Source organism: Apus apus, chromosome 2 (genome assembly GCF_020740795.1).
Source record: "Apus apus isolate bApuApu2 chromosome 2, bApuApu2.pri.cur, whole genome shotgun sequence".
In the NCBI taxonomy this organism is placed as follows: Eukaryota; Metazoa; Chordata; class Aves; order Apodiformes; family Apodidae; genus Apus; species Apus apus.
This window is the reverse complement of record NC_067283.1, coordinates 14,024,066-14,036,831: the sequence shown is the minus strand read 5'-3', so window position 1 is coordinate 14,036,831 and position 12,766 is coordinate 14,024,066. Positions and strand designations below refer to the sequence as shown.

General features: G+C 40.7%; 1 protein-coding gene across 2 annotated transcripts in view; it reads left to right on the top strand.

Annotated features, from left to right (window-relative positions):
• Window positions 1–232: 232 nt before the first annotated feature.
• CCNY (cyclin Y) overlaps window positions 233–12,766 on the top strand; it is a 121,739-nt gene continuing 109,205 nt past the window's right edge. The window contains exon 1 of one of the 2 annotated variants that reach the window (XM_051609278.1): window positions 233–730. In XM_051609278.1, the coding sequence (XP_051465238.1) occupies window positions 571–730 (160 nt within the window). In that variant the 5' untranslated portion in view covers window positions 233–570. The remainder of the gene's footprint in view (window positions 731–12,766) is intronic. The other variant, XM_051609279.1, reaches the window with a different exon arrangement.

Here is a 12,766-nt window from a genome sequence, read left to right as displayed (position 1 = left end):
CTGGGCCGCCGCCGAGGGCGGGCTCTGCCAGCAGCGCCTGTGGCCGCCGGGGCGGCCCCCTCTGCCCAGGCGGGGGCCGCCGTCCCCCGGGAGCGAGCACGGCTGCGGCTGCCGCTCTCGCAGCCCGGCTGCGGGGAGGCGTTACCGCCCGGTTGAACCGGAACCGGTTAGCGGGGGCCGCCCGGGGCGGCTGCTGCTGCTGCGGCTGCCGCTGCCGCGGAGGCTGCGTGCGTGGAGCGGGCCCGGCGGCTGCGCGGGGGCGGGGGAGGAGCGCGGCGGCCCCGCCGCCAGCGATGGGGCTGTGCTTCGGCGGGCCCTGCGCTGCCTGCCCGCCGAGGAGGGCTTAGCTGCCGCAGCCCACGCCGGCGGGCCGCGCTGCGGGGCTGCCTCCGCGGATGAGCCGCCGGGGGGCCCCGCCGGCGAGTGCAGCCGCAGGGCGTCGCAGCCGCCGCCTCTTCCCCCGCCGCTCCCTCTCCTCTCCGCCGCTGCCCATGGCCTCCCGCCGCCCCTGCTGACCGGCCGCCCCTCGCCTCCTCCCGAGCCGGGCCGGGCCGGGTCTGGGCAGAGAAGATGGGGAACACCACCTCCTGCTGCGTCTCCTCCAGCCCCAAGCTGCGCAGGAATGCCCACTCCCGGCTGGAGTCCTACCGCCCCGAGGCCGAGCTGAGCCGGGAGGACACGGGCTGCAACCTGCAGCACATCAGCGACCGGGAGAACATCGACGGTGAGGGTGGGCGAGCGGCCCGGGGAGCCCTAGCTTCCCTTCCCTCCTCTCCCTTCCCCTCGCTGCGGCGGGGCCGCAGCTCTGCCCCGGGCGGCTCCCCCCGCGGGTGGGGCTCGGTTCGGGCGCTGAGCCCGCTGCCCGGACACGGTGCCCCTCTGTGCCGCGGCGGCCCGGGTTTATCCCCGTGCCCGCCCCTGTGGGGCTCACGGGGCTGTCGCAGTACATCTGCGCGGGGTTTGTCCTCCGGAGCTGCCCCTTTCCCCGGGGATCGGCGCGTGGCGATGTGCGGGACCCTTCCCGCCAGCGCTGAGCAGCGATTCCCCCTCCCCCGCCCAGCCGCATCCTCTGGCAAGGTGCAGTTTCGTGGTCCCGAGGCGGCGCTGCCAAGACCCTTCTCCCTCCAGAGTGGGGTGAGATGGCATTACGGTCACTCGTCCACGCCGCGGAATCCCGGCTGACTCTAACAACAGTCTCGGGGGGTCGGTTGTTGCCCAGGGGAGCGTCCTTCTTCGCAGGGCTGGGCAGCGCAGTCCCTGCTGTACCGAGCCAGCGTCACCCGCCGGGGATGGCACCTGCCAGGCCTCTGCAGGGGTGAGAATTTAAAGGACAAACCCAGCTAGCAACAGAAGTGGGAGAAATGTTTCCCATGACAACCTTCTCTCCCAGTGACTTTTTCTTCCCCCGTTACTGTCACAATGAAGCACTGCTCTGTGGAGTCATTAATGCCTCCTTTCCCTCTCCCTCTTTTTCTCTGCAGTGCTGCTCAAAAAAGCCGTATTCCTGATGGTTTAGCAAAGACTAAATGGGCTGTTGTTCGGGATAACCACAGTACAGCTTAATTTTAAAGTTCTGGTTTAATGTATATATGTAATTTAGTTTTTGATTAGCTGAAGTATTTAGCCCTAAAACTTCACTTGGTAAAAGGTCAGCAATCTCATGGATTAGTTTACATGAACTGTATTTGGTAGAAAGCCAGAAATAGGGACTTTGGTGCACTTCAATTTGCCTTCTGTATTTTTTTTCATAGCTTATTTGATTGTGATTTTATTAAAGAGTTTTTTGTTAAGTCACTTCTTGATACTGGCAAAGTTATGCACCCTGAAGAAGCAGAGAGGTTCTGTGTCTGGTTAAGAGTATTATTTAGTTAAATACATTCTGGAAATACGAATGTTTTTCAGATGTCTGTACTACATGCAGCTGAAAAATTGGAGTGTAACAGGATCAGTAGGTCTGGTTTGAGAAAGCCAGGGAGATAAAAGAACCAATTGTTGATCTATGAATGAATGAATGATTAATTCTTCTAACACCACTGTTGTCCAGTGTAGCAGCATGCAGCTCTCTCTGATGGTACAGATTTCTCCAACTATACCAACACAGTCTGCAGTGAAGTTTTTGGTCAGAGATGTGTTAGGTTTTTTATCCTTGTTCTTGATAGTGTGTGTGTGTGTGTGTGTTTGTTTGTTTGTCTTCCTGGATGGGAAGAAGCGCATACTAAGTGCATGTGCACTTGTTAAACTGGGCATGTAATGCAGGTAACTTCATGCTTCTTAGTAGTTACTTGCAAAAAAACCTTTATGGGTCAATTTCATATGTTGGATCAACTTGTGTATGTGCTGTCTTTTCCTCTAAACTTTGGCATGTTTAGAGCCTGGAGTTGTAACCTGTTGTTATAAAACAAAAATTACCTGTATTATTATTTATTTTTTAATTTTGTTCGTTTTGATCTGTGACTGTTATTGGTGCAATACTGCATTTTCAAATGGCCAAGCTGTTTTTAACTCTGAAAAACAGAAAATAATTTTGGGTTTCCTTTTTGTGCCTTATACTAGTCTTGCCCCTTTTTGTGGTTAGAAATAAGATTTCACAGAGGAGACTGATGAGCAGTAATGTCTGAACACTCAAAACAACTGGAGATGCTTTGGGTACAGTAGCTTTTTGATGTGTGCGTGATTGCAGATCCATAACCCTGGAGTCATACTCACTAAAGGTCATTTGGGCAAAGATGGTAGACTGATTACTAAATGTGATAAGGTGATACGTTGTTCCTGAAATTTTGTTTCCTGTTTGACTGTTATGTTTTGATTGTTAGATTTTCTGAAGTTGTATGGCATGCAGATGTTTACCGATGAGACCCTGGGGTGGGAAAAAAACCTTCACAGTAGAGAATTCAAATTATATGTTTATCATTTTACAGTGATGTTCTTCACAATGAAAAAAAAATAATAGTCTGTTTATCTGCATCATGAGGAAGTGCTGGGTGTTGATTCCTTAGTGTTCCTGCAAATCATAAAGCATTCCCAAGAGTTTCTGAAATTGGTAGTATTGCCAAATGTACTTAAAAAAATATCAAAGAAGTGATGACAAAGACTGATGCATTGAAATGAAACTTTTTTGATGCTTCAGATTTGTTCTTCTTGCTATTCTTCAAATGAGAGCCCTTCCGTCTGTCTTCATATGTGTAGCAGTGACAGTCAGGTTCTTGAAGGGCAAATCCGCATCCCTAACAAACCTTATGAGTGGTACTTTTGGGGACTGTAACAAATAGTGACATGCAGTGTCTGAATTAATATGTTTGATGTGGACATTGCCTTCATGGTCATAGTCATCGAAATTCATGAAACATTTTATTTTTTGAAGAGGGTAAAGCTGCTTGAATAGAACAAGAACTTTTAGAACCTTTTGATCAGCTGTGCTCTGTTTAAGCTTTTAAAAGAGATGCGCGTTTTTTGCTTTTGTGGGCCCCGTTTCTAGCAATATGAGAGGGAGGAAGAAAAAGAGGGAAGTCAAGCCTTTAAGAGTGATTTAACTGGAAGTTTTAGTACTAGTGGAACTGTTTGCAGTTTGCCAGTCTTTTTTATATATATATAGAGAGAGAGAGAGAGAGAGATACATTCATTAGGAAATACGTGTCAAATCTGCTTTCAGGATCATGTATTTGAATTTTCTCTTATAATTGAAGTACAATACTCAATTCAGTCATAGTTTTTCAACGAGCTTTTGGAATCCTACTTCAATAAGAATGGGGCTTATAGCCAGATTTTATTTCTACATCACTTGTACCTTGTCAGAAAATACCAATTTCTATAATATTTCATAACTGTTTATGAAGTGGTATCTGAAAGTGAAATGAGTTTGGAGAGATATTTGATTAGGAGGAATTTATCAAATTACTTACTCTGGAGAATTCTAATGATGAATTTCTCCTTCTTCCTTTGGACTTCTATAAAAATTCACTTTTTTTTTTTTTTTTTTTGGTTGTCCCAGCTCATGATAGTGAGGAACACCTAACAGATTTTTTTTTTTTTTTTTTTTTTTTAAAGCAGAGGCTACTATCTGGTTGTGGTGATTTATCGCTGATGAGGACCTTCAACATTTTTCAATGCTTTACATTTAAAAATTTACTTTAAGAAAATTATGACAGTGGATTCAAGACTTTCACTTTCCTAGCTCTGTCTCTTTGCCATCAACACTTTCGTTTTTACAGTGGTGTTAATGACAACAGTAAGTAAAATTGATAGAAACCTTGATGTATCAGATTTTGTATCTTATTTGCATATAAACTCTTGCCTATGCAAGCCTTGTAAGCATCTTGATGTTATGCATTTCTTAAATCCTGGATAGCTGGACTGACTGTAGTCCAGACTTTGCTTATTCTTTATGTCAGCAGGTCTCAGAGTCAGATCCACTCTTGGTTTAACTTGTGAAAAAGTAGCCTGTGCTGATGTGCTCAAATGTGATTTCTCTGAGGCATGATTTCTGCAGTAACCTCTTCAAGTATTGCTCTGTAGGGAGAGGGCAAAGAGAATGTCTTACTACAAGTATGATGGCATGAAGCAAAGCTGATACCCTATAATGACACTGGCCAAAAGGCTATTCTTGAAATACAAACTAGGTGGAGAGCTCCTAGGCTATTTGAAAAAAAGATAGTTCTTAATGATTAGCCCCTTCTTTGTGTCATCCTTTCCATACAGTAAGTAGTATTTGTGTATCATGGTCTTCTGGGGATTGTAAGAATTAAGAAAGCGATTTTAGCAAAACACAAATATCTGCCCAGTATACCTAATGAAATTTTACTGTATGAGAATGCTGGTGTTTTCAAGAGCTAGGGCATGATGGGTTGCACATTGTGAAGGAACTGACCTACATTCACAAAAGTCAAGATATAAGCACTTGAGAAGCAACTTAAAGGTCTAGTATGTCGAACACAGACGTTCCTGCTAACACCTGGGTTGTAAAAGGATCGCCCTTCTTAAAAAAAGAAAAAAAAAAAGACTATTTGCTTTACAGAAAAGTCTCTTTCAAAAATTTTCTTGTTCCCTTAGCTAGAGTTCCTGTACAGAGAGGTTTCGTATGCTTTTCAGAGCTGTTGTTTGCATTACCTACCTAAGCATTTGTCAGAGGTCATGTATCAGGGTACCACTGCAATCTTGTGCATAAAAAACCTAAAAATAGAGGCTGTTGTGGCCTTCATGGCTGAACTTAGTCCTATGCTGCCTGCTAGTGATGCGTATCCCACGACTTTCTTTTTGCATTATGTGTGATCAGCTTAATCTGTTAGTTTTGTGCTGTGCCCTGCTGCTCAGAGGCACCATCATGTTGTACAAAGCCCTTCTAAAACCTCACTTTCTCTTTGTTCCCATCAAATCTGTAAATGTACACCCTTTCTGGTCAGTATTTCCATATTTAGCTGTACAGGCTTTCAGATGCACTCATATTAAGACTAATTTCTGACTTATATCTAACCACTTTTATTAGTACACTGCCATCTGATTAACATTTTCTTAGAAATTGAGTTGCACAAGATCACTGAGTGATTTAGTACTTGAAGCAGAATGAGAAGTCATAACATTATAGGTCTCTGAAAATGGAAGGACTAGTGTATTTTGAGGTAGAATTTTTTTCCGTAGAGTTTGCGTGTAATAGTTTTATCTCCTTACAATTCAACTTTAAAAGGAAATATTCCAGAATTGCTGAAACAAACTATCAGGATTTTCATGTTGCCCGAGGTGAAACTTTTTTTGCAGAAGTTTACACAAATTTAGAGATGGTTTTGTTGAGCTCCACTTAAACTGCTTTTGTGGCTGTTTGTGTAGTCTCCATGTCACTGTAACCCATCCCCCCAGCCAGTTCAGCTTGAGCATCAGCAGCAGAACTGAAGACTAGTTCTCAGCTAGTACAGAAGCTGGCTGAGGAGTTGTCATTATGGCTCTAGTGAGAAATTACTAGAGAAAGCAGGTTGGAGGTTGCTTTTTTCCCCTTTGTTTTTTTTTTTTTGTTTTCTTGTCACACTTGTAATATTTTGAGCCTGCAAACTTTGAAGGATTTATTAGACCAACTCAGTTCAGCTAGGACAAAATTCTCGAATGAGCAAGAATGTGCATTTTCCATTAACTGGTATTATTCTCTCTTGTTTTTCTTTGCAAAATAATTCTGTTTTTGTTAAGTCAGGCTGTCTTTGTTGGTGTAAAAATGTTGCAGAAATCTGAAAGATTTGAGTGCTAACACAAGTTTATGAAATAGAACTATTCCTAAGATTAAAAGTGAATTGTCATCCACCTTGCGTAATATTTCCCACACTCCACTGTGGTTCTTAGAGGGGAAGAGTGTCTGTGTGATCTCCTCTGTGTATCTGTGTGATATCCTCTTTACAAGGATAAGAGTCAGCCTTCAACTGCTCATTCATAATTTTCTTTAAGAAAGAAACCACCTTTAGTTGAAAAAAATGTATCTCAGTCTTTTTGCTTGCTTGTTTGTTTGTCTGCAAAGTGATTCTTATACACCTGTGGCTGAGATCCAGAAGATATCAGATGGGAGGAGAAAAGATTTGCTTTCAACAGTTTGGAAACCAATATGAGACTGTGTTGAAATTTTAAAAACTTAATTTCTTTACTGTATTGGTATTTCATTAAAAGTGGGAATTGATTAATCGTTTCTGAAGCCAGAAGTTGGATTGTAAGCAGACAAAACTATTATAGAAGTGGTAACTGCTGCAGTTTTTTATAAAGCCGGGTCACCTAAAATGTCATTAGATGGTGCACAATTACTAAATGAAGATGAGGGACTCATGGTATAGGAATCCTCTTCTAGATTTGGAGCCAAATCAGTGGATTATTAGCATGCTTACAGTTGTTTCTGATATGCAGTTTATCCCTGCACATTGGTGTTCTCTGAAATGGTATATTTTTGTTGCCATGTTGTTATTTGTGTTAGGATATCTTAATGAATGCTTCCAACTGGTATAAAAACTTATTACCATCTTTGTTCCTGGAAAGAATGTCTTGATTTCAAATGTTGAAAGTAAGACTGCATGAGAAGAAAACTATATTTCATCAGCAAAGACGTTTTGAAATACTGTCCTACACTTTGGCACTTCTGTGTGAACTCTAAGGAGAGGGTAATTAAGGAACTGAGAGTGTATGTGAGGTTGTGATGTGAAATGACTGGTAGTAGTTATGCTTCTGTGCTTGTAGGTTTTGTGGGGTTTTTTTTAGTGTTTATCAATAGTTTAGTTTGATACCCAAATATACTGCGGTTTCTTTATCCTCTTCTCTGACCTTAAGGAAGGAGGTTGCATTAGTTGAAGATCCAAACTTGGGGAATTGTAACTGGTCCCGAACAAGGCAGGACATGCTTCCCTGCTTTGGCTAGAATAAACTTTCAGGCCTGTGTTCAGTGAACTTTACAAACAGTATTTACATCTCCTGAACTACTCTGTGAGTTACGTTGTTTTATAAAATAATGCAAGGTTTGTAAAGACACTGAGGAATGTCTTTCAGTGTTTGAAATTAGTTAGAACTCCTGATTCCTAGGCCAGTGTTCAGAGTTTTATTCTAGCTTGAAAAAAAATTCTATGTTATACTGTCATACATACAGCTTACCAAAAGAAAACGTTATGATTGAGAACACACAGATAATCCTAATAGAAGTTTTTATATCTAGACAGTTGGTTTTGTTTGTTGTAGGATTGCAGTCTCTTTTGTGTCCAGGATACAGTGTAACAGCTGTTGTGAATCAGGATCTTTATAATTTTTTTGTTGTTGTTTTCTTTTCATTTTGGAGGACTCCAAGGGGCTCATTTTTATTTTATTAATTAAGCTTATGAAACTATATAACTGCAATCAACAGAGATAAAATTCATTATGGTAAGTCCAGTTATTGCAGAATGTTCCGCCTAACCATTCAGTGCATTATTCTCTGTATCTGTACTTACAAAAACCCCCCCAGTTTCAGATCTTTTTAGAAATAATCTTATTTCTAGTTGCTAACACATTTTCAACTGCAGCTACAGGCAGAGTCTTAAATTTGTTGTGTTCTCAAACCCAGTAAAGTCACTTGAGGATGATTGTATTTTAATTTGAAATTCTCTGCCATTATTACTATTAAAATAGGGAATGTAATTAAACTCCTGACATAGTTGTTCAGATACATGTTTTGAAATTCTTGTGTTTTGACTATTAGGTAGTAAACAGCAGTAGATTTATTTGCATTTGGAGTGAACATTTCCTGAAAAAGGGTTCTGAAATGAAGAGACGGGAGCTTTCTTCTGATCAGTATTATATGTTTCTTGCTATGTGGTCATAACTAGTAGATTTGAAGTTCAGATGTTAAAATAAACATCAAGATAAAATCCAGCTTCACTCTACCATAAGCTGTGTGTTGATCCCACCTGATGCTCCCAAGGAATGCATAGCTCTCATTGGCTCTTCATTCTCAAAGCTTTTTGTTGTGACTATTTCTGCCTGGCAGAAATCCATGTGCATTTTAGTCAGCCAGTCAGTGGAGGTGGAAAGGGTGTGAAGAGTTTGGAAGTGCGGTTGTATTTTAAGCTTTCAAGCCATGCTACCTACAGCTAAGTGTCCTCCTTCCTTTTAGGATAATTCGAGATGATAAATGTCTAGTATGCTGCATTGACAGTATATGGTAATTTTACTGGGATGTATGTGTACTTTTGTGAGGGCTTAGGTTGGAGACGGATTCCTACAACTCAGGTGGTCCTGGAGATCCAGTCTATGATAAAAATAACATGCATGAGGAGAGACTTGAGTGGCTGTTTTGTAGACCAATACTGCCTTTGGCAATGAATGTTTTGTGCTAAGTAAGCTCTTGACCTCAAGTCACGTTTCTTTAAAATATATTATAATAAAGAGTTATTTTTGTAACAAGTATTTGAATCACAGTTTATGCAATCCAAACACTGAAGATTTATGTTACTACATGAGAACCTGAACTTAAATTGAAAAACTGCTCTTATATTTTCATGTTCCTGGTTGTGTGGGGTGGTGGTCTGTGTTTTTTTTTGTTGTTGCTTTTGTTTTTTTTGGGGTTTTTTGTGTTCGGTTTTTTGTTCCCTTTACTTTTCTCCTTACTACATGCCTTAAGTTTTCAATTTAAATTTGCAGTTCAACAATAGTTAAGTTATGCATGGATGGAAGTATAATAGCAAAAGAGATCTTAAGGAAGTATTAAGATTTGCAATTCATGGAAGAAATTTATTGGTAATTACCATCTCTGTAATTGATGTTCTGCCCATGCTTCAGTGTGCCCAGCCCAGCTGTATGTAAATCTTCTCTAACTACATATTTTTGCATTTCTTTCCTCATGTAAATGAGGAATCTCCATGGTTTCTATTTGTGGACTCAAATCTGATTAATTTGGCATCTTTGAATTGAAAGAGAAGATCCGGTGCTGAGAAAGGTGGTGTTGTTTTTTCTTTTTTTTTCTTGGGTGGAGGGAGTGGGACTCCTGAGCTCAGAGGCAGGGGTGGTGCCCTGTTCTGACTGGGGTTAACTGGGAAACCAGGTGGCACCGTGAGGGTGAGCAGGGCAAGGAGGGCTGCTGTGCTGGCACTGTTGGGTTGCGGGGTCCAGCTGCATGTTCAACCCAACTCTGTCCTGATGGGCAATGGTGGGACCAAGAGGGAATTTTCATCTCCCACTAGTGGCCCATGTCTGATACTTTTCCTTCTTACGATTTTGTTGGTATGTGACTTGTTCATGTCAAGGTTTTAGTTTGTGTCTCTGTAGGTCAGAAAGGCTCTTCAGCCCTGTTGTCTACTTCTCTTAAAAAGTGGTTTGCAGAAAGTTGCTGAAATGATCACAAATGCTTCCTGTGCTCTACTTGCTGGCCATGCCATCACCTCCACAAGTGGCTCCTTCAGTCTCATCATGCTATGCTAATCAAACCGGTAGGGAATGTCCCTTTTTATGTCGGCACACTGCCAAATGTTGCTGTAGCTGTGTGACTTGACTTGTCTTATCTATGTGACAAATACGAGTGGAGGCACCTAGATCACAGGAGAATGCGTTGATGTGCTTGAGCCAACGTCAGTTTCTACATGGGGATTTAAATCTTGTGTTTCAGGATAGCAAAAAGATTTTGATACTGTTATACCAGAAATAAGTGGTTGAAGGTAACCTATCAAATAAGGGGGAGGTGGAAATGAATCCTGATATCCCCGCTTTGGCAGGGACGCAGCAGTTTATATATAATTAAGTATTGTGAAGCTGCAGTTCAGCAGGGCATGTAATCTGTACACTCAAGTCCATTGCTTAGGTATTTGCAATGCTATTGAAACATCTGAGTTTGTTCTACCTTGCAGTTAAATCCTATGATAAGTTTGCTAAACATGGCCTGTGTGAGGATAATCTTGTTAAAATAATTGAGAACATGGAGCTTGCTTTTGCAAGATGCTGAGCATTCAGTTGTCTTTTCAGCAAAGTGCTTATTGAATTAAGATAATTGAATCTGATTTTATAGAGAGTCCTATTAACTTTCTACTGCTTGCTGCAGTTCTCGGGTATTACTTTTTTCAATCTGTTAGAAAATAATAGGGAAAGTATGTGCTGATAAAGTTTTATTTTTGAAGTTTTCTAGAGAGTTTGTAATATCTAGCTGTAATCTGGAAAATAATTTCACCCAGGAGCCTGTTGGATCTCTGGAAAGATCTCTGCAGAATCTTTCAAGTAAGAGTCTGACAATATTTACTTACTGTTTGGAGAAAAATGTAAGACTTGGTTCAAGAAAGCAAATTTGTGTCTACCTCTGTCTGTCTTGCTCTCTGAGTTTGTTTTCTTTGTTCACCCACTATATTTTCATCGGTTCCCTCTCTTTGTCTTCTGTTAATCTTTCTGTGGCAGGGTTTGTTGTTTTGGAACAGTAAGCTTTCTTATCCTAGCAGGTTGAGGTTATTTTCCAGGATTGGGTCATGAGAGCATGTTTTTATCCCATAAATAAAGTAATGTTTATTTTCTTAATGGAGTTTAAAACAGATGAGAGAAAAAAGACACAGTTTTCCTATGATAATATATAGCAGTTAGCCTGAGGCTTGTGCCTATGTATATTAAATAAGTAGCTACTACATTGGTAGTCATAATGAATTATTTCCATTAGCTTCATTCCTTTGATTAAAAGGGATCATTATCATCTCCATGATGATACATTGACCTAATAGACAATGGAGAATCAAAAATTACTTGCAAATGAAGGTTGCTGTGATGAACAATGCTGTTTATGTATTCATGCTTATGCTTATTAATATATTAATAATGAGTGATTTACTGTGTTTTAAAAACTCAGATAACAGTAGAAGAATGTCTTCAGCTCTCTGTTTACCAGAAAGATGGAATTAAATACATATAATTGATGAGATTTACGAAGAAAGCTGACGGCGATTTGGATATTAAATAATCTTGCAAATACTGACTCTGGGGAAAATAATGTATTTTTAAGTTAATATATGTCCTCTTCCCCTTAATGGAAATTCTTTTATTTCCTCATTATAAAATATTTTTATTTTTTAAAGGCAGTATCTTGATGCCCCTAGCTAGCATTATAAGTAACAGTAGGCATCTTTCAAACAAAGTAGTTTCCATGTCAGCAAGTAATATTTGTGAGAGAATTAAAAGCACTTGAAACATTTGAAGACATACGGCGTATGGGTCAGAAAATACTGTTTTATTCATTGGTTACTACAGATGGTAGTAGGAATTTCAGTGTCCCTAAGTTGATTGCTTAAGTACCCTTCTCTCACCTCTAAAACTCTCATAGGGTTAAATGCTAATCCGTTGTAAGTAAGCTTAACTGAACTCAATGGAACTACATATAAGAAAATTTCTCTATTTTTCAAGGCAGCTCTTGAAGTAAAATCCAAGTTTTGGGAGTTTCTTCAGGCTGTGTCAGTCTTCTGAAGACTGTAAGAAAATAAACAGGCTTTCTGTCAGTTTAAAGCAAGTAAATAGTTAATCTAGTTCTTGTAGTAAAATTGCTTCCTTGAAAGTAAAATAATGCTGTAAGATTGATGGAATAGTTTTGATTTTAGCTGTGGGGTGGGTTTTTTTTGGGTGTGTATATATATGTTTGTGTGTATTAATGTATGTATATATTAACTCCACCCCTCAAAAAAAAAAGGCGTCCTGTAAAGAAAATTGGGTTCTGTGTGAATGTAGAAGCCACCGGGACATAGGTTTCTGCCAGGAACATGAAATCAAATAGAGCTGGTAATAGACAGTGACTTTGAGTTCTTCATGCTTCTGTCCACTGTACAATAGGTCTTCCTGGCTTTGATTTTTAGGTCTAGTCAGAAACTAGATATCCTGGTGGGTTGTGGTCCTTAGTTTGTGGCTGACATTGGAATTTTTTATTCTCACCACTCCTGGCCGAAAACTGTTTTCCTCTGTTCTTTACTGTTTAGGTCTGAAGGATCTGTACTGAGAAGTGCCTTAGGACTTGCAAGGTGAACAGCATATGGTACACTTGCTAGGGCGGTTGGTTGGGACATATGTAAGGTGAGAGCACCAACTTTGCTCTCCTTTGGAAGCTGAATTGGAATTAAATTATGCATTTAACTTGCTGTTTTCTTTCTGAGTGAAGTCCAGCAGTGTCTCTACTTAGAGCTTAATTTACAGTTGCTTTGATAGTACTTAAAACTGTGAGCTATGGAAATCCTTCCTCACCTTTTCGTCCCCTTTGTGAGTTGTAGCAAAGGACAGATACTAGTGTTGTTTATTTTTTTCCTGTCTCTGATATTTTCTCCATGATATTGTA